This window comes from Rhinichthys klamathensis, unplaced genomic scaffold (genome assembly GCF_029890125.1).
Source record: "Rhinichthys klamathensis goyatoka isolate OS25496 unplaced genomic scaffold, OSU_Roscu_1.1 h1tg000275l_1, whole genome shotgun sequence".
Lineage (NCBI taxonomy): Eukaryota > Metazoa > Chordata > Actinopteri > Cypriniformes > Leuciscidae > Rhinichthys > Rhinichthys klamathensis.
Window position 1 is genome coordinate 2,363,009 of NW_026606794.1, and position 20,169 is coordinate 2,383,177.

Sequence of the window (20,169 nt, forward strand, 5' to 3'; positions counted from 1 at the left end):
TCAAAGCCGATGGATTTCGCAGAAAATCCGACCCGGAGACTTCACATAGAAATAGGAATACTGGCCTTCAGAGGTAATAGCAAAACCCGACAAGTGGATCATTGTAATGTGTGATTAGCTACAACCCCTTCACACACAGGCAATAAAAAAAGGATTAATTTTAGAAGAAAAGTTACATATAGCACCTTTAAATGATAATGAGCTTCGCTCACCCCGCCCCTCTGTTCTGCTGGCGTTTTGATACAACGCACGTGGAGTGTTGCCTTGACAACAGTTGAGGGAAAGAATGGCAGCGGGAGTCTCTGAGGACACATCTGTACAACCGTATCAGTTTGAACCGGAGTCGGACCCGGAACAAGATGACGGCCGCAAAGAAGTTCGACAATTAGGGCTCGAACAGGACATTTCTGAATGGTTGGTTAACGTAATGTGACTTTGATCTATCTTTGTATGTACTGGCAGGATAGAGTAGTGAGATATGAACGCTATGTGTTTACTGATGTATACGTTAGTTCATTGAAAGATTGATGTTACAGCTAATGGTCATGAAAAACTTTTTTTCATGATTTGCAAAGATTAATATAAAGGTTAATAAAACTTTACACTTACTTCTTCTGGAGGTGCAGAGGGAACATATTGCTACCGATTCTTTTTTCAGGAGCAGCTTCTTAGCAAAACCAGCTTTAAACTGACCCTCGTTTATAAAGCAGTCTGGTGAGAAATGATTCGCGCAAACATGAAAGCATTGACGTTGATCGTGGGGAATATTCCCTTCAAAAACAAAACTCAGCCACTGCATCTTCAGCGGTTCGGATTTAGGAACATCAAAATGACTCTGTGTTCGTTATTACACCCAAGAACAGAACACCACAATAGCTTAGACGCCATTCTGCTCCAGTGTATCAACAATGATGGACTATGATGACAGCTCGCTCAGGGCGGGTCTGTGTTAAAACGCTGCTGTCAATCAACAATCGTGGGAGGGGCGTCCGGCCGTGTGACGTCACACGGGCTCGATTTCAGACTGGGAAAACATATAAGGAGATTAAAACAAAAACACTTGATGGATTTTTATCATCATATGATGGTTGTGTGTGTACAGGCACTGCCAACACACATTTCAGTACAATCAACTTGAAAAAGTGCATGTACCATTATATGACCCCTTTAATGTATTATCTTAAGAAACAGTAAACAACTACATAGAAATTACCTGCCAACTTTTGAGTTTTGCTCGGCGTGAGATTTGTTGCCGGGGGGGGGGGGGTTTTGGTAGAGACGAGTGAGATTTGTTGACGTGGTGGGGGGGGGGGTGGGGGGGGCGGTCTCGCTCTCGCTCGCGCAAGGTCTCTCGCTCGCTCTACGCGGTTTGGAGCACAATCTCTGTCTCGCATGCACGCTCGCTCTAGATAACGGGATGTTTTTTAACGAATTTGCGGTATAACTAGTCGATCACGAGTGGCTCAACAGGTAGATATATAGATAAACTCATCTTCCAGGCATTTGACCGCCCGGGTTGACACTTCAGCGTGAGAAATCGGGAGTGTGGCGTGTGAGCGTGTGAAACCAATCAAATGCGGGTGTCTCACGGCCAATGCGTGAGAGTTGGCAGCTATGAGAAAAACACTCCTCATCCAAAACCCACATTGAACTCCTCAGTAATAGGTGACAGATTATCAAAAAAGAGAAGCATGCAATAAAGGAGCCACACCCTTTTAAAAGTTTTATTTAGAATAAAATGTGTTAAACATCTGGGTACAGATCACAGTCAAAAAAGGTCTGCCTGACATAAATGTTCATAAGAACCACCCAATCCTTCCTCAAACCTTTTATGTAAATATAAATACATTAATTTTAACATAACATTGAACTATCATTTAAAAGATATTTAAATATTTTACAATATAAAATAAGAAAACAAATACAACTTTAACTATTTACATTTATACAACAAATGAACCCATTTTTTCCACATGGATGGATCATTGAGTTTCCGGACACATTTTCTCAGTCTATTATTCAATATGACATATGCAAACAATGTTTCAATCGAGAAGATATAATCAGTAGAGTAAGTTTTACAGGTAATTTCTTGTTAATTACTATTCACTTCCACATTTGCAAATGGTCACTGATCGGTACCGAGGACAAGTGTCTGGTAATAAATCTTGATCCTGTGTTATCTGCTCTGTTGTCCTTTTGAACTTATGCCACCTAAAGTAATAAAGCATAATTCAGACCCACTATCAGATCATTTTATAAGGTACCATGCTGAAACCATAAATCAATCAATCAATTATTAGCTATTGCAAGACCTTCAGCAAAAAATGCAGTAAATGAATAACTGATTGACCTTTAGAAATCAAGTCATCTTTATATACAGTACATACCTCTTTCCGATTGCATGTACCACAGATGCAGCCAAAGAGCCCGTTGAGCACCTGAAATCCACAGAGCAGCAGTTCTAAACAAGCAGCCACCAGCAGGGTGACAAACAGGCCGATGTTAAACTCCACAACATTTTCTGGCTTTTTGCAAGTGTCCCAGATGTCAGAGTTCCCCAAGTAGTTTTCAGTGCTGCAAAATATGTAAAATAAATAAGTTATAATAATAATAAAAAGAACAACAAAAAGACACTAAGGGGACAGTTCACCAATTTTTTTTTAATTCTGTCATTACTCACCCTCATGTCGTTCCAAACCCATAAGACTTTCGCTCATCTTCAGAACACAAATTAAGATAGTTTTGATGAAATATGAGAGCTTTCTGTCCCTCCATTGACAGCCTACGCCATTACCACTTTGACTCCTCAAAAAGTTCATGAAGAGATAGTAAAACTAATTCATTTGAATTGAGCGGTTTAGTTCAAATTTTCTGAAGAGACTGGATTGCTTTATATAATTAACAGATTTAATTTAGGCTTTTATTCACATTTGAACAATGATCAGCGAACATAACAGAGGCTCAACCGAACCTGCTTGACAGACGAGAATGAACCTCATTGGTTCTCGCCATAGTTCGAATTACGGGGGGGTATTATGAAAATAATAGTTTGGGGGGTACTGAAAAAAATGTAATAAGTAGTAATTGTGTAGACTACACAAATTCGTGTTCACTTCAGTCTTGTTATAATCAGATTCAGCACGTTCTTCATCTTCAATCCTCATTGGTCTGTCACTGCTCGTCAATGTCAGAATATTTGAGATGACGAATCCAATCAAAGTAGGCGGGCTTTATGTTCACAGAAGCTGCTGAGCGCGAATTTTAGCAGAGCGACTTGACGCTTCAGTTTACGGTCAAATGCGAGATAAGATAAGAAGCTAAACTAAACATTTTATAATTTACAGTTTTTTAGTTCTTAATTTCACCATTTTTCAAAATAGGCCTAACGTGACTCATGTAATGTAGTCTAATAATTAGTTTACTGTCATTGTGAGGGGACATGTTAGGCACGAGATTAATAATAAATTTGTACATATTGAGAATTAATACAATTTGCAGCCTTCAGTAAATTAAAAAATCTCATCTTTAGGAAGGAAAGAGACAGGGCAAGATGAGGAGACTGAGAGAAAGGCTGATGGAGAGAACAGGTATTGACAAATAATCGACTGCCCACTAACATGGTTTTAAAGCTATTTCTTATAACTTTTTTGGCCTTCGAACGTCTTGAAATGCACATATCAGAGAAATAAATTTTTTTAACCCCAAATGGAGAGTGACATCACCAGTCGAAATAGCTGTACCCCCCCGAAGCTCAAGGTATAATTCGAACACCAAACATGCTTGAGCTTCCGTTTACCACAACTGATGTGCGTTGATGAACGTTTATGTGAATAACAGCCTAAATTCAATCTGTTCAATTAATAAGCTGCTAAATTCATATGGATTTACAATTTCTTTATGAACTATTTTGAAGCAATAAAGTGGTAGTTGCTTAGCTGTCAATGGAGGGACAGGAAAAGATTTCATCAAAAATATTAATCTGTGTTCCGGAGATGAACGAAGGTCTTACGGGTTTGGAACGACATGAGGGTGAGTAATTAATGACAGAATTTTCATTTTTTGGGGGAACTAACCCATTAAAAGCAGATAAGCTCCACAAACTATTTTGATGTACACTATTACGTTAACATTATTTTAATTTCCTGCACATTTTTGCACCCAAAAAAATTATATTTTAGTTGTCATGACCACTTTTCTCTCTATGAGCTCTAGAATTGTATTCTATAAATGTTCTTTTTAAACTGGAGAGGATGTTTTGAGTTCTGAAAATGGGATAGACCAATCATTTTCACACCTGTTCATGAATGGTCTGCTCCATTGCTCATCTTCAGTCAAGCAAACTGGTCCATTAATTAACGCAAACACAGCTATAATACCACTGTACAGAGCACCAGCCACACCAATTGCAGCAAAGATAATGGACAGGAACATCTATAATAGACAAAAAGAACACAACCGACTAAGGTCAGTTAAAGGTTCACTAAATGGAAAAATGTAAGCATTGTGTTTATGTAAAAGAGATAGTTCATCTGAAAAGGAAAATTCTGTCATCACATACTCACTTCCCTCATGTACTGACTTCCCTTTTTTTGAAACACAAAAGACATCTAGGGCCCTATTTTAACGATCTAAGCGCATGGTGCAAGTGCAGTTAGGGCGTGTCTGAATCCACTTTTGCTAGTTTATAACGACGGGGAAAATGGTCGGCACGCAGGCGCATGGTCTAAAATTGTTCTCTCTATTCTCTTAATGAGTAATGGGTGTGTTTTGGGCTTTTCGTGCAATAAACCAATCAGAGTCTCATCTCCCATTCCCTTTCCCTTGCGCCAAGGCGGATTTGCTATTTACATGACGGAATTTGATAGAGGAAAAGACAGAGCAGACCATCTACGGGACAAGCCGGATTCCACCATAATCTTTATGTACACAATAATAATCTTTTACATTGCAATCCTTTTATTTTTAATATTTAAATATATTTGGCATGTTTGTGTGCTGATGCGCGTCCCTTTGTGTTTACTAAGCAGAGTGTAAGCTACGCGCGTTGTGGACCCGCCTACAGTTGCACATTACTTACGTGCTCTTTAAAAAAAAAATTTTTTTTAATTGCGCCATTGACTTTAGACCAGGTTTCAGTTGGTCAATGGTGCAGTGCAGTCTATTTCAGTTGCCTCAAAATAGCAACGCGCCATCAATGCGCCTGAACACTCCTCTTTTCAGACCAGCACGCCCATGGGCGCACACATGGGCGCAAATGCTATTTAAACGCGCAGGACGTGAAAATGATAACTGCGTCAGGCTGAAACTAGCAAAAAACACTTGCGTCGCGCCGGCTGTATGATAGGGCCCTTAGAATGTTTCAACTGTTTTTACTCATACAATTGTAAGGTTGAAAATAATCAAAAATATTTGAAAATGAACAAAGACATTTGCTTTTTTGTAAAAAACAGTAAAAGCAAATGTCTTTGTTAATTTTCAAATATCTTTGATTATTTTCAATCTTACACAATGAAAGTCGACGACTTAAAAAAAAAATTAGGACGAATTTAGGGTAAGTAAATGATGACAATATGTTCAATTTTGGGTGAACTATCCCTATAAAATGATGAATATTCCTAGGTAAAGCTGACACACCTGCTGTCCTTCTTAGGCACTAATTCAATTAAAGTCAAGAGTGTAGAGAAATAAATCGAATCTGTGACCCTAGCAGAACTCACCCCACATCGGTTTGCACAGCAGCCTTGCCTCCCAGTGCTATGGATGTGAATCGCAGGAATCAATACCTAAAAGAGAAAAGCACTAGCCATATCAACATAAAAATATGCTGAAGAAGAGATATAACCTAAAATGTATTCCAGAAGCCAGGATGCTAAATAGTGCCAAGAAACTGGTCAGACAACACCAACAGAAATGTCAAGGGAAAACTATAACAATACAATGAGATAGAATTTCCTTACCAAGATACCTCCTCCAACAACGCCTCCCATGTATATGATCTCATCCGTAAGACGGTAGAGCCCCTCTGCTTCCTCCTTTGAATAAATGGTTTTAAAATCAGGGAAAAACAGAAAAATGTTGCAGATGATGGACAGCAGTGCCAGCGGATAGAGGCTGATGCCAATAAACTTGGCACACTTTCCTGTACACATAATGTAAATATTCTGTTTTGTTAAGGCTCAGAAATATGAAACAGACTTTAAGCGTGTAAGAATTTATTCTCAAGTGCTAAATTGATGAGAGGACAGATTATAAATACTCTATGTGACAAGAAGACTAACGCGCCTATCTGACGTCAGGTCAGGTAGGCTACTGATGTCACATCTTTATCATATATTAGTTGCCATAAAAATGTCTGTACTTTGAACAGCCAATGTCACTCTTTCAAAAACAGTCCTTAGAAACATACTGAATGATGCTATAGACAGAAAACTCTTCTGCACAAAGGAGACATTGTTCTTACATAATGCTTTTGTTATGCTAGCCAATTATCCATATAGTGAAGAGGTGCAATGCTTGCAATGATATATATTCATGGGCATCATATGACATTTGTAATATCCTGGAATCTATCTTGGATCATTTGATCAATGAATGTTATCTGCTGTTGGAGGTGTGGGTTGATGTGTTTGTGGCTCTTTACTGAACTCTGAACCTTTCAGTGCACTTATGTACAGATCCCACATGCCCTCTAATGAGGAATCTAAACAGTTATTTTATGTAATGACAGCATACGTCAAGCCTATTGGGAAAGGGATCAAGGTACAGATATGTGAACATTTCTATTATTAGAACATGTTGTATTTATTATAACTGCTACTGCTAATCTAATTTTTAAGATGGGATCATTTAAATATAAATAGTTGAACAAATACTCCATTTAGTTCTCGGTGTGTTCACCACAACAACCACCAATTACCTCATCACCACAGGCTTACATTGCAACAAAAAGAAATGTGTGCTGGGACTGGCACATTATTCTTTGGTTAACCACTGTGAGAAACATTTAATATTAATAAACTTTATCTGACCTTAATGTTAAGCATGATGTTGCACAAAACAGCAATAGCCTAACGAGTCACCACTTCCTTCAACGATCAATTTACATCCATTATTTCTGTCAGCACTCTAGTGGAGTAAATGTGCTAATACACTGCTTGAATAGGAATTCGTTTCTGAAGCAGATGTTTTCAGGTCCTATAGATGATTTAGGCTGAGGATGAGAAGAAAAACACATGAGAATGCTATAATTCACATTTATACTGACACAGATAAATCATAAAACATACATTTTGATGGGTTACAGCAAATGGCAGTAGCTATGATGCAATGAATTAACATTTAGGTCAAACAAAACGTGTAAATGGTCTTTTAATACTTGATAACTGTTTTGAATTGCCTATTATGATTGTACTTAAAGGGATAGTTCATCCAAAAAAGGAAATTCTGTCATCATTTACTCACCCTCAAGTTGTCCCAAACCTGTATACATTTCTTTGTTCTGCTGAACACAAAAAATATATATTTTAAAGAATGTGAGGCACCACTGACTTCCATAGTATGGGAAAAAAATACTATGTAAGTCAATAATGCCCCACAACTGTTTTGTTGCAAACATTCTTTAAAATATCTTCTTTTGTGTTCAGCAGAACAAAGAAATGTATACAGGTTTGGAACAACTTAAGGGTGAGTAAATGATGACAGAATTTCCATGTTATCCCTTTCCATTAACTATCCCTTTAACTGTTTAAAATTACAAACATTCACAACAGCAAGTACTTAATTTTGTATTACCCATATAAAGAATTAAGATGGCACACATAAAATCTCCATCTATAAATTATTTTGTGGAAGTACAATCAAACTTTGACCTCATTTACTAACCTATACTCATTTACTACTGCTACTACGTCATCAGTTATATCTTCCATAACCATCTTTTGACACATGACTCACAAATAACCAAAAGCCTAAAAATAACTGCAAAAGCAAGTGGGTCAGTGGCTTGAGCGTGTGAAAATACCTATTTTAAACTAAAAAGGAATGGCCAGTAGCCTAATTTGAAATACATTAGAAAAATATGTGAACAGAATGGTACGAGTCAACACCAGTGTGCTATTTTGAAATTATTGTGCCACATTGGTGATATAAATTAATGTGTTCTTTGTTTCATAATTGCTCTGTCTATAACTCAACCTCAGGTCCAAGATTATGTCAATGTCATTATTGCTTGTGCACTCTAAATAATGGCCCATGTCCAGGAATTATTACATCCGCTATCTGTAACGCCTTCTGTCGGTTGGTCTCTTGTATCTGAGGGTTCTCGCTCAGCTCCTTCCAGGAGTCTTCATCATGGCAACGTTCAAACAAGTCTCCAGCGACAAGGACTGTACCCTCTGATGTTCCCTTTACCAGGACACTGACATCTCTGCCCATGTGGCCAGGTGTTGGAATGATGGATACCTTGTGGATAAAGGGGATTACCAAATTAGTGTCTACTAATATATATAACTATATTAGAAGTTACTTCCCTTTGTTAGTCTAGTTATGGCACTATATGACATATGAATAACTTACAAAATCATCAATAGGGTGTGGCTGTCCCTCAGCCAGCTGGTTTGGTAGATATCGATCCCCCACGCTTATGTCACATCCCACAATTATTTTGGCGTCTGGAAACAACCCTAAGTTTCCCACGTGGTCAGAGTGGCCGTGGGTTCCGACCACTATAGCAACACTTTCTGGCGTCATACCCTTCTCCTTTAGTTTTTCGACGAGAAAGTCTCGGTCCCAAGGACCCCCGGTGTCTACTAGAATATTTTGTGGTCCGGTAATTAAAGAAATGGTACCGTCAGCTCTAAACGAGCCGTCTGGCTCAGCTGTGCAGTAGCCCTCTTTCAATACTGAGACGCAATACGGCTGGCCTGAAATGTTGGAATTAATGCCAGATTCACTTTTTCTTATTGAGCGATGCATGTCCATTTGAACCCGAGTAATCGGGATAATAATTCAAAGAAACAAAAAGTTTACAACAGCTGAAATGTTATTTTCAGTATAGCTTCATATACTTCTACGGAAAGTCACTAAGGACAAACTAACTAGGGGAAATTTTGATATTGGCGTTATGGTACAATCGCGCCACCTTTTGCTGGTAGAAGGACAAGCAGACAGTAAAAGAGGACAAGTCAAATTTTATAAACACAAATAATAATAATAATAGCAATAATAATTCAATTAAGTGATATTTTGTGTGACCTCTCTATTCAATCGCAAGATCGCCGGAACATGAGCTGCTAGAAGTTTTCCATATGGAAGTTTTCCATAAATAAAGGGGAAGTACTACAGTAACGCACTGCATCATAGACTGTAAAGTACATCACGTGATCATTTGACGTTTGCATCATGGCGGCATCGGAAGCAGTTGCAGAAACATCATTCATGGATCCTTTTAAAGATATTCTGGTTAATTATTTAATGCCAGAAAGATGTTATGACGAGTTCTTTTTACAGTTCAATCTTCTGCACGGTAGGTTCACGTTTCATTTGTTTAGTTGCATCTTTATAGATAAATGGAAGCTATTTCAAAGATTATTTCCTGGTATACTTATAACGATTCAATGACAAAAAGGATTTCTCTACTGTAAACTATACACATGTAAATTTCTTATTGGGTCTAGTGTCTTCGTTAGTAATAGGAGGTTTCTGTAAATGCTGTCACAATTTAGGACTCTTTTAGTTTTTATATTCTCAGTTTATAATACATACATCAAATGTTAATATGTTAAACGTCATCTGCATTATAATTTGCATAAAAAAATATTAATGTCTGTATTAAATGTGTTATCTGTTTGGCTTATATTAAACTTGTGGGTCAACTTTTAAATGCCAATCATATTGAAGTCTGACTATTGAAGTTCTTCTTTGTGAATCTCTACAGTGGATTGTCTGAAGATTGTAATCAGCAAAGGCCTAGGCATTGGGATCATCCTTGGTTCTGTATTAGGTAAGGAAAATCTCCACCATCTTTATAACATAAAAAACCAAGACAATTTCCTCTAACACTGATGATTTGTGCGTGTTTCTTCATAGTAAAGCTGCCTCAGATTCTAAAGCTGATTGGCGCTAAAAGTGCGGAGGGACTAAGCTTTAACTCTGTACTACTAGAGCTGTTTGCTATCACAGGCACCATGGCCTACAGTATTGCCAACAGCTTCCCTTTCAGGTACATTAATAGTGATGCTCTTTCATAAATATGTTAAAGTTTATTTACCGTTTTGGTAAACATTTGTCCCCACACACACACACACACACACACACACACACACACACACACACACAATGCATTTATAAATGTCAAACAACAAAGTGGAAAAAACTGGCTACTAGAAACAAAGATATAAAACATGTGCCTGTGAATATTTTTGACAGTTCCTGGGGTGAGGCACTTTTTCTCATGTTTCAAACTGTGACCATTGGTTTCCTCATACAGCACTATGGAGGAAACACTGTCAAAGGTAATAAGACAATTCCACATGTTTATTCATTTTAAAAAATACAAAAATCTGTGTTGCATTTTAATAGTCAGTTTTTAATCGTGACCTTTTGATTGTGTTGTATAGGTTTGGGGTTTATGGCAGTCTACTTTGGACTGTTGGCAGTGCTCCTCTCTCCCATGATCCCTATGTCTATTGTCACTACCATGCAAGCCTCTAATATGCCAGCCATCATCTTTGGACGGGTAAGCTAAGCCAAAAGAAACGACCCTGTTCAACTGCTGAACCAGCAGAAATGTATTTATCTGATTTTCTGTGTCTTCAGTTAATTCAGGCTGGTACCAACTACACAAATGGCCACACTGGGCAGCTATCAGCTATTTCAGTGTTTCTGCTGTTTGCTGGTTCTCTAGCACGCATATTCACTACATTGCAGGTAACACCACCGTAATGAGCTATCATGCCATATTAAAGCGTATAAAAGTCTCTTATGCTCATGGGGGGGGGGGGGGGGGGGGATATTTTCAAATTTATTTCTGTGATGGCAAAGCTGAATTTTCAGCATCTTTATTCCAGTCTTCAGTGTCACATGATCCACATGAAATCACTCTAATATGCTGATTTGGTGCTCAAGAAACATTTGTGCTCCTTAATATTTTTAATGAAACCATTATATTTTTAGTAAAAAGTGTAAAAGAACAGAATTTATTTGAAATAGTTTTGTTTTTTTAATGATGTAAAAATCTTTACGGCCACTTTTGATCAATTTAATTCATCCTTGCTGAAGAAAGTATCTCTGTTTTTCAAAACAAAACAAAAAATGTTACTGACCCGAAACTTTTGAATGATAGTGTAACTTATTTATGATGCTCATTGTTTGAAATGGGTTCATTGAGAAGTGACCATTTTAATGTGTCCTATCTCCCTGTACAGGAAACAGGAGATTCCCTCATGGCTGTCACCTACATCATCTCCTCTTGCTGTAATGGTGTGATCACAGCTCAGGTTCTCTACTACTGGAACAGCAGGCCTGCCCTCAGGAAGAAGACTGAGTAGATCTGAACGAATTCAGTGACCATTCAAGTCAACTAAGTGCACTGGACAGCCGATTGGGGATCAGATGTATCCTAATCAAAATGACGGTTCTTGTAAAATTGAACACTGTCCCTTGATCAGTTGTTAAGTGCATTTATTGTTAACATATCAGCGCTTACTGGAGAGGCAGGTATGAATACTGTATAAATTCACACATTCATGTATTCCAGGACAAAAAAAGCCAGTATGGTGAGGGGTCCTTCTATAATTCTAGATCTTTTCCTCCGCCCTTTTTATGGTAGTGGGTAATTTAATTAGCTCAGAGAAGGGAGTAGTGTCCATAGCATTCTTGCATTCAACCATAAATGTACAAACATACTGTATGTACTAAATCCTCATGTATAATTACTGCCATCCTGTCTTAGAGTATTGTCTTGTTACTCCCATTAACCGGGCTCACTGCATATTCACTAAAACCCAAGTAGCCATTTTGAATTCAACAACAAATCTGTGAAAAAATGTCTACCAAGGTTTTTGTAAACATGAATTCCAGAATTGTAAAAATGACCAAATTGTACCAAATAAATAAATACATAAAATGCATACTTTTAAAAAATGCACATATGATAATATGTGTCATCATATGCTAAAGGCAGGCCTATTAGAACTTCACAGGGGATTGTTTTTTTGTTCTGTGTGTATACAAATCCCACCATATGGACACTATTTCACAAAGTCTTCCAGAACCTAGAAATGCTCATGTTGCTTTACACCCCACAATATGTTTTGGCGTTTGACAAAATAAAGGGTTTTCTTTAGGTAATACATGGAAACTAGTAAATCAATTGCTGTTGTATTTCTTGCAATGGCCATGCAATAGTACATGTAGCCGTGTTGTCGAGTGTCATCATGATGTAAAGGAGACTGGGTACAATAAGAAAAAATGACTTCAAAGCACTTTTTTTCTTTGTTCCAGATGGTAGTGTTCACCCATCAAATGCATGTTGTTTTAAGCTGTCTACAGGTCTCAAAAAATAAATAAACTGTCCGCACACTTAAATCCTTTAAGCAAATTTAATCACCAAGCTTTCGGTCAAAAGACCATCCTCAGGGTATACAGACAATAAATGTAACAATCAATTTAACTGTGTTCAAACACATCAGGACAATTAACAGTGATTACCAACACCTGTGAAAGCCAGGTAGGAGAGTTGTAGTCCAATAGTGGGAGTTGTAGTTTTTCTGTAACCTACCCAATATACTGAGTTATCTAGGTAATTTACACATTTACTCCCCATAGTGAAAATCCCCAATACAAGAAACAAACATCGAAAGCTTGGTGGTTAAATTTGCTTAAAGGATTTAAGTGTGCGGACAGTTTATTTATTTTTTGAGATCTTTAGTCTTGTTTGTCTGGCACCTTGATGATCGTGAGTGCGGTGTAACTCCTTCAAAGCTGTCTACAGGTAAAAGGAACATTTTATTTGAATAATCTACATTGAATATTTGCACATGTGAATTAATGTTCCTTTTTTGCATGTGAACATCTATTGTTCATTGTTGGTTTATTTCAGGAATGACATTTTACAAATGGCTGTGATTACAGTTTTTCCATATCTAAAGTGGCAATGTACTTTTGACCGTTGAGTAAAACATTTCCATTATTTGTAGTGTTTATTACTCGCTGTTCACAAAGAATTTATTTTAGTGTGAAAGGCTTAAAGTCACAATCAGTTTCAGAAGAAAAGAATAAAACAGTTTATTTTAAAGTTGTGTTTTTTTCATTTATCCATTATGGGTAGTTTGAAGTGATGGACTGTGATACATAAATGTACCACCAGAGAGAGGCAAAGAGTTGGTAAAAATATAATCGCTGTCAGTTTTGTCCACTGGTAGGTACCCTTTACCCTACTAGCTGTAATGACTTGCCAGTCCTTTAGTCTTCATTCGTCATCACTTTTTAAAGAGAAGCACAGTCTACAGTATATAGCACAGAAAAGTGCACTGGCAGTACTAGTTCTGCATTCAGTGGCAATTTTATTAAGTCCACCTCCAGAAGTCTAAAATCAGTTAGCATGAAATTCTAATAAAATGAATGTTTGAATAGACTACAGCGAATGTTTGAATAGACTACAGACTATAGGCTTAATGTTGCCGAATGAAGCCTGTCCAGTTGGATGTGATTTTTTACTGATCATTTAATTATACTTTTTAATAAGTCTCTTACTCTGTCTTGTAGATTTATAGGGAGCAGACAGACATAAGCAGAGTTCAAACAAGACTGAAAAAAATTGATGTAGTATTTACTTTAAAAACTATTTTCACTCTAATTATCTTTGTTATATTTACAACTTTGAATAATCATTTTTACAATGTGGTTGAACAATGGTAATCATGCACAGGACAGACAGGAAAGTGACAGAAAAAAATGCAAGTGACAGAAAGAGGAGCTACAGGCATATAATGAGAGTGTTTATCTAAATATCGAAAAGCCGTTAAAGAAGCAAGAGCAAATTATTTCTGTGATATAATCTCAAATGATCAAATTCTATTTAACACCACCTTATTCATGCGGACACTTGAAATAACTTCTGAAATTTTGCTATGACAAATCAGAACAAATATTGCATGTAATGTTGTCTAAATATAACTTATTTACAACATTGAATTTCGAACACCTTTGATTAATTATCAGTAATTTAACTGATAATTATTCTGGTCCCATACAAAACATTTGTGCCTTTATTTTACCACGATAAAATGATAGGGATTATTTAGCAGGATAAAACTGAAATTAAAATTGAACTAAAAATTGATGTGAGATGTTTAAGAAAAAAATCAATATTAACAGGAGGTTAACAGGAGAAATAATTGTAAAATGCAAAGGATAAAATAAAAATACAAAATAATCTCCAAATCATTCATCTATCCAAAACAAAACATCCTCTGTAGGGTAGTGGCCTCTCCAAATCAAATATATAAAAAAACCAAATAATAATAGAAAAGTGCCACAAAGTCAGTCAATGAAGGAAAGTTTTTCTGTAAATTGTGCCATATCTTTGCAGCATTAAAATAAACCCTAGACTTGAAACAGGGAACATTTGTCTTTTGACCTATTAGAGTTTATTTATACAGAGATGTCATATATGTAAGCATAAAAGTGATGCTCCTCTGTAAGGTCCTTTAAAGGCATCTTCAGTCTGCATGTTTTCTTTGGTTGTGCTCACATGCTCATGGTTAATGAACTGCTTACAAATAATTTAGACTGCACATTCTACTTAAATGTATTGTCAACTCAACAGCATTCTGTTTGCTGTCCTGTAGATAGTGTGTTTCCCGTACTCTGCAAAAAAAAAGCAGAAATATCTGACTTGATGGCTCTCAACTCCACCTCCAACTGCAACCGGCTATTCTTGCCGATCAGCAAGGTTAAGCATAGTTTGTGTCAAACACACCTACTATCAATGCTCATCACACACTGAAAAAAATTATTCTGTAGTGAAGTAAATACCACAGGAAAAAAATGTAATTTATACCTGAAAAATATAGTTCAGGCAAGAATGAAAAAAAAAAGAAGTAAATTCTATGTTAGTACTCAATGTAAGCATGTAGAAATTAAAGCGTAAATATCAATGTTAGGAAATTAAATAAAACCAACTCAACTTTCTGATACTGGTGTTCCCATCATGCACATGGGGCATGAATAATTAATACGGTTGCATTTCCACTGTTTTCCAGCTGTATTTACACTGCATTGTTTTTGTTGTTGGGTTTAGTAACTTGCTGTTTTGTGATATGTGGAGTTCATTTTCTACTCAAAATGATACATTCATACTCAAAAATGATCAATTGAATGTTACCGTTATTGTGTATTGAGATCTCTGTGCTTGAATCTGTATAACATTACTTCTATTATGCAGATTGTCTACACAATATCTATTCATTATTTACTTAAAAGTAAAGCATACACTTTTAAATCATGGCTTAATTCATTGTTATATTGTTTGAGTAAAATGTACTTGAAGCAGAGTATTGCAAATTAAAAAGTAGAAATTACTCAAATTTAAACTGGCCAAGTAAAAAAAAAAAATCTTTGTTAAATTTACTTAACTCAGTAAGTAGATTTTCCTTAATTCCATATCTGAAATTTACTTTAAAAATCTGCATGCAAAAACTTCCAAAAGAAGAATTAAGTAAATTTTAATTTGTTTTTTTCTGTGCAGACCCTTTTTCATTATCATCATTAAAGGTATTATCAACAAAAAAAAATCTGTGAGAGTAAAGACATTAATAATGTCCAAAACAAATTAAAAATAAGCAGCACAACTGTTTTCAACATTGATAATAATACTAAATGTTTCTTGAGCACCAAAATAAGCATATTAAGATGATTTCTAAAGTATCGTGTGACACTGAATAATGGCTGCTGAAAATTCAGTTTTGCCATCAGATGAATAATTGTAATAACATTTCACAATATTACTGTAATTTAAACAAATAAATGCAGCCTTGTTGAGCATAAGAGTCTTCTTTCAAAACATTAAAAATATACTTTTGAGCATTAGTGTATGTAACTTATTTATATAAATGGAATAAGGAAAAGAGGGTTACTTTGACTCTTTGAGAGTGGTCAGGATTGTTTTTTTCTTGACAGTTTATTGAATGTATTAATATAATCCATAATGTTGGATTACGCAATCTGTTTTTTTTTCCTCGGGTCTGTTGGAAAGGTCTTAAAGTACAGCCCATGTTCTTATCTCACCTCACCTGAGGAGAAGACAGTTTCCCATATCTGTATCTAATCACCATTACGTATACCACCACCTCCTCACCTATAGGGTGCTTGACAAATCTTATTCAGCCTATAATGGAAGATTTCATGTGTCAGACCGGTTTGTCAGAGATTAAAAGATATTTAGCTCTCAGCTAGTGTAGTTACATCAATTAACATTGCATGCATAAAATCACAGGTGATGCCATTATCAGTTTTGGAAATAGTAATCCTGCGTATCTTGTTTCCCTCTGCCTCTGTTTCACCCCACCTTGCTTTCCTTCGATTTGCTGCAAGACCAGTCTTGCCCAGGGTGTGGTGCACTCATTAGTGTTAGCTGTCAATCACTCTTTCATTGGTGTGCAAATGCTTCCTCTATTAACCACATTAACCTGACAGAAATGGACACGTGCTCTGTCAAAGATGCTCAGAAAGGTGGGCTTTGACGTCTGGGGTCTCTATTATAGAACATTTTCCATTTTATCAATGCATTGTTTGTTTGAAACTAGCTCCTTTAAAAAAATGATAGAAGTGCAGAGACTACATTGAAGTACTAAGTTGATACACTAAATGTACCATATACAACTTCCTCTTCAACTTTTTAAAATTCATTATGACAAAAAAAAAAAACTACTTTTCTAGGGGAAATTATCATGGTTGTCATCCAGAACAATTCATTATACCTCATTGCCAGGTATGAGGTAAGAGCAGCGACTACTGCTTTGGCCTCATGCCAGCCGTTTGATGTAGATAGGCTATGTTCTGTTGACAAACAGGAATCCGTGTTTCATTTTAGTTTGCTCTGAATAAATAAAGTGGAAAAAGTTATGAGTTAAAGTTACACCTCCCACTTAGAATAGCATCCAAATCTTGATAATAATAAAAAAAGATATAGCGCAAGATAGGATGTTGATATAGATTTGGCAGAAACATCCTGCCTCAATGTGCAGATTTGTCGCTATACCTTGTTTTGCTCTACCTTTTAGTTTTTATAATGTTTGTCTGTGCACAAAACACATGAGCTCTTGTAATACACAAACATATGTTTCTGTTTAAACAGGTTTCATATTATTTGCCTATAAAATTAGCCATACATTTGACAAGTGACAGACACAACAGAATGTTATCGGATGAGTCTGGCCACCCCCATGTTATTGCGTGACAGGCAATGCTCGTCTATTGACTCACACACATGCGTGTCTGCAGCCCTGGTGGCATTTCAACCAACCGTAGCGGCTGTTTAAAAAAAAGGGAAGAAAAATGTACGCCCACTCACTCACCTGTGCATACACAACGTCTAAGGTATGACTGACAAGCCATCGCGCAAGTGAGCGATGAAACATGTTTTGATGTAGGCCTGTGAACAGATTGAAAATGAAATAGCGCACTCAAAAAGAAAAACATAGGCTATGTTATTATTTACTCACCCTGTCTTTCAACTTGTTATTTTTCTGTAAAACAGAAATGAAAAGAATTATAATACTGAGGAAATTCCGCTGTAGAGAGAACAACATTTTAATGAGCATAAACAAAACACGCCGAACAACATAAATGCAGCCAGAACATGACAGATGGGTGAGATAATGAAATAATTTTCTTTTTGGAGCAAAATATTCCTTTACATCAAACATTTTATCTTGTGTGGGACAAAAATGTTGCATGTTGTTGGTGTGGAGTCTGTGGACCGCATAGTGCTACATGCTTGTGAATTTTCATAAATGTACAGCCTATTATAGGCCTACGCCTTATTCACGGCAGCGCCATCTTTGATTTTTTAGTGGGAATGAAAGAGGCTGTGAGGGATGATGCTCAGGTATCTCCTCAGGCCCCATCCACACTACTGCGTTTTAGTTTAGAAACGGATAATTAAAACGAATACGATCTCCGTCCACACCAGCGTTTTAGCTGCGTATTAGAATTGATCTCCGTCCACATTAAAACGACTGAAAACGCGGATCACGTGACCATTCACCAACACTGGGCACGCGCGTGCCGGTGTAAACACAACTTCATTGATAAAATTATCCCACCATGCTCTGGGTTAACCCCAAACCGACGCTCCATGTACGGTCAACGCCGCCGCTGCACATGGGAATTGTCACAGATCGCTCGAATAATAGCTTGACTCCGGCGCATGTAGGCAGTTATAACGTTGTAAAATACAGAATTTACTTGTACAACAGCTGCTAGCAAAGATATACGCAATGACTGATGACACCCAATCATAGAGCCGAGCGTGAGCCTCTACTACGTCATCGTTTCTAAAGTCCTCCGTTTTGAGCCGTCTACACTAAAACGCCCTCCGGAGATTCAAAACGAAAAACGGATCGGCAGCGTTTCTAAACTTCTCCGTTTTGGGTCTCCGTTTTTGCCGTTTTAGTGTGGACGGGAGGTGCAAACGTAGCAAAAGGTCTCCGTTTTTAAACGAAAACGCAGTAGTGTGGACGGGGCCTCAGTGGATTGTAGACAACACGAGCGATGGAAAATTATCAGTGATAATCGGAGCTTTATACAACAAATTTTTTTTTTTTTTTTACAGCAGATGCCATTGAAAACACTTTAAGTAGCCTATATCCCTCAAAGCCTCACTTTCATACCTGTCGCTGCTCTGAATTAAGGTCTAGGCCTACATTGTGTTTCCTTGTTTACACAGGAAAAGTGCAAATACAATGGGATATCTATATTTCAGAGTAGGCTAAATTGGTCAATTCATAGCCATAATTAGCCTACTACGTTCTAAACATTCTGTTTTTATTTCACCTGTTAGGCAGTGAAGCCTGTGTGTGCAGTGTGTGTGCGTGCAGGAGGGGAGCGGCTCCCTCGGAATGCATGTAAATAATACGCACCCCCTAGTTTCCAGAGCAACCATTAATCTCGTTTCCGGGTTTATGACGAAATAGTAACATGCTGTCAACGAAATGAAAAAGAATGTAAAAAAAAAAAAGCGGTTTAACGAATAAAAAAAAAGAAGAGGAAATATTATCATGATCATTATTTAGTCAATTTCATTCATTCGAATTTTGGCCTTAATCTGCAAACTGGCAACCCAAAATATACCATGGTAACAGTTTGTTTAAGCCTCAGTGGTCGTTGCTAAGTGATGGTATGTTTCTCACCAGAAAATTCAACACCCCCCAGTCCCCCACCCTCTTTTCGACACCCACATTCGCCCTCTTAACCCCCAGCATAGTCAGAAGTCGTCTGACGATAAGCGCAGCTCTTTTGAAACCAAAGTGGGCTTGATTTTCTCCCTTTAAACACTTAAAAAATTGGTAATGGATAATGATTTACTTGCATCTAACTTGGGAACACGCCTGAACTGTTATCAAGGTTAATGAAAGTACGCGCTCTTCCCAGCAGCCCCCCTCCCTTCGCCCTCCGATTAGCCGCGGCGAGTTTTTACATTTTCATGAGAATGACATTAGGAGGTGAGGGGGTTAAACCCGAGAAGAAAACGGAGAGAAACGACGGCAACGCTAATTTTCCGCACAGCGGGAAGCGAGAAAAGGGAACAAAGTGGTCCAAGGGAGCCTCTCCGGATTCAGTGGCTTACTACGTACACCTGCGATCTCAAAAGCGACGGACAATGTGCCTCCGAAACGGCCAATTACGACCGAGACAACAACCAGTTTTCAATCTGGAGAGTGAGGGTTATGTTGAGGTGGACAGTGAATTTGGGGGCAGAGTAACAGTTAGATGATTTCGCCATTAAATCGTTCCATTCGGCCTGTTTATTCATCGTCTTTTTACGACACAGACGTATTATTAAAACTAAATAAATAATACAAAAGAAAAACTAAATAACTGCTTTAATTAAAAGTAAATTATATGACTTAAATGTTTAACACAAAATAAAAGTTTGATAAATGT

At 37.2% G+C, this 20,169-nt stretch overlaps 3 protein-coding genes and 1 long non-coding RNA gene across 4 annotated transcripts; 2 read left to right on the forward strand and 2 right to left on the reverse strand.

Moving 5' to 3' along the window:
* Nucleotides 1-1,922: 1,922 nt before the first annotated feature.
* tm4sf21b (transmembrane 4 L six family member 21b) lies at nucleotides 1,923-6,243 on the reverse strand. The gene is made up of 5 exons (XM_056268645.1): nucleotides 5,961-6,243; nucleotides 5,721-5,786; nucleotides 4,298-4,434; nucleotides 2,391-2,577; nucleotides 1,923-2,214 (listed from the first exon to the last, which is right to left on the reverse strand). Exons 1-5 carry the CDS (start codon nucleotides 6,150-6,152, stop codon nucleotides 2,206-2,208), a joined length of 591 nt encoding a protein of 196 aa, XP_056124620.1. The 5' UTR covers nucleotides 6,153-6,243; the 3' UTR covers nucleotides 1,923-2,205.
* Nucleotides 6,244-8,011: 1,768 nt separating this feature from the next.
* On the reverse strand, nucleotides 8,012-9,113 carry mblac1 (metallo-beta-lactamase domain containing 1). Its single transcript, XM_056268567.1, has 2 exons — nucleotides 8,578-9,113; nucleotides 8,012-8,463 (listed from the first exon to the last, which is right to left on the reverse strand). The coding sequence occupies exons 1-2, from the start codon at nucleotides 8,980-8,982 to the stop codon at nucleotides 8,224-8,226; spliced, it is 645 nt and encodes a 214-aa protein (XP_056124542.1). The 5' UTR covers nucleotides 8,983-9,113; the 3' UTR covers nucleotides 8,012-8,223.
* Nucleotides 9,114-9,369: 256 nt separating this feature from the next.
* Nucleotides 9,370-11,619, forward strand: mpdu1b (mannose-P-dolichol utilization defect 1b). The gene is made up of 7 exons (XM_056268586.1): nucleotides 9,370-9,526; nucleotides 9,938-10,003; nucleotides 10,090-10,222; nucleotides 10,429-10,514; nucleotides 10,620-10,738; nucleotides 10,819-10,929; nucleotides 11,427-11,619. The coding sequence occupies exons 1-7, from the start codon at nucleotides 9,403-9,405 to the stop codon at nucleotides 11,547-11,549; spliced, it is 762 nt and encodes a 253-aa protein (XP_056124561.1). The 5' UTR covers nucleotides 9,370-9,402; the 3' UTR covers nucleotides 11,550-11,619.
* A 216-nt stretch (nucleotides 11,620-11,835) lies between these two features.
* Nucleotides 11,836-13,297, forward strand: LOC130102630 (uncharacterized). Its single transcript, XR_008809245.1, has 2 exons — nucleotides 11,836-12,552; nucleotides 12,995-13,297. It is a non-coding gene; the product is annotated as an uncharacterized LOC130102630 (long non-coding RNA).
* Nucleotides 13,298-20,169: the final 6,872 nt, after the last annotated feature.

Coding starts and splice junctions, on each gene's coding strand:
- tm4sf21b (XM_056268645.1), bottom strand. CDS start 6,152: ATGTGTACAGGAAAGTGTGCCAAGTTTATTGGCATCAGCCTCTATCCG. Junction 5,787..5,960: donor TTGTTGGAGGAGGTATCTTG/GTAAGGAAATTC, acceptor TTTCTCTTTTAG/GTATTGATTCCTGCGATTCA. Junction 4,435..5,720: donor GCTGTGCAAACCGATGTGGG/GTGAGTTCTGCT, acceptor TGTCTATTATAG/ATGTTCCTGTCCATTATCTT.
- mblac1 (XM_056268567.1), bottom strand. CDS start 8,982: ATGGACATGCATCGCTCAATAAGAAAAAGTGAATCTGGCATTAATTCC. Junction 8,464..8,577: donor CACACCCTATTGATGATTTT/GTAAGTTATTCA, acceptor TTTATCCACAAG/GTATCCATCATTCCAACACC.
- mpdu1b (XM_056268586.1), top strand. CDS start 9,403: ATGGCGGCATCGGAAGCAGTTGCAGAAACATCATTCATGGATCCTTTT. Junction 10,004..10,089: donor CATCCTTGGTTCTGTATTAG/GTAAGGAAAATC, acceptor GTTTCTTCATAG/TAAAGCTGCCTCAGATTCTA. Junction 10,223..10,428: donor GCCAACAGCTTCCCTTTCAG/GTACATTAATAG, acceptor TATTTTTGACAG/TTCCTGGGGTGAGGCACTTT.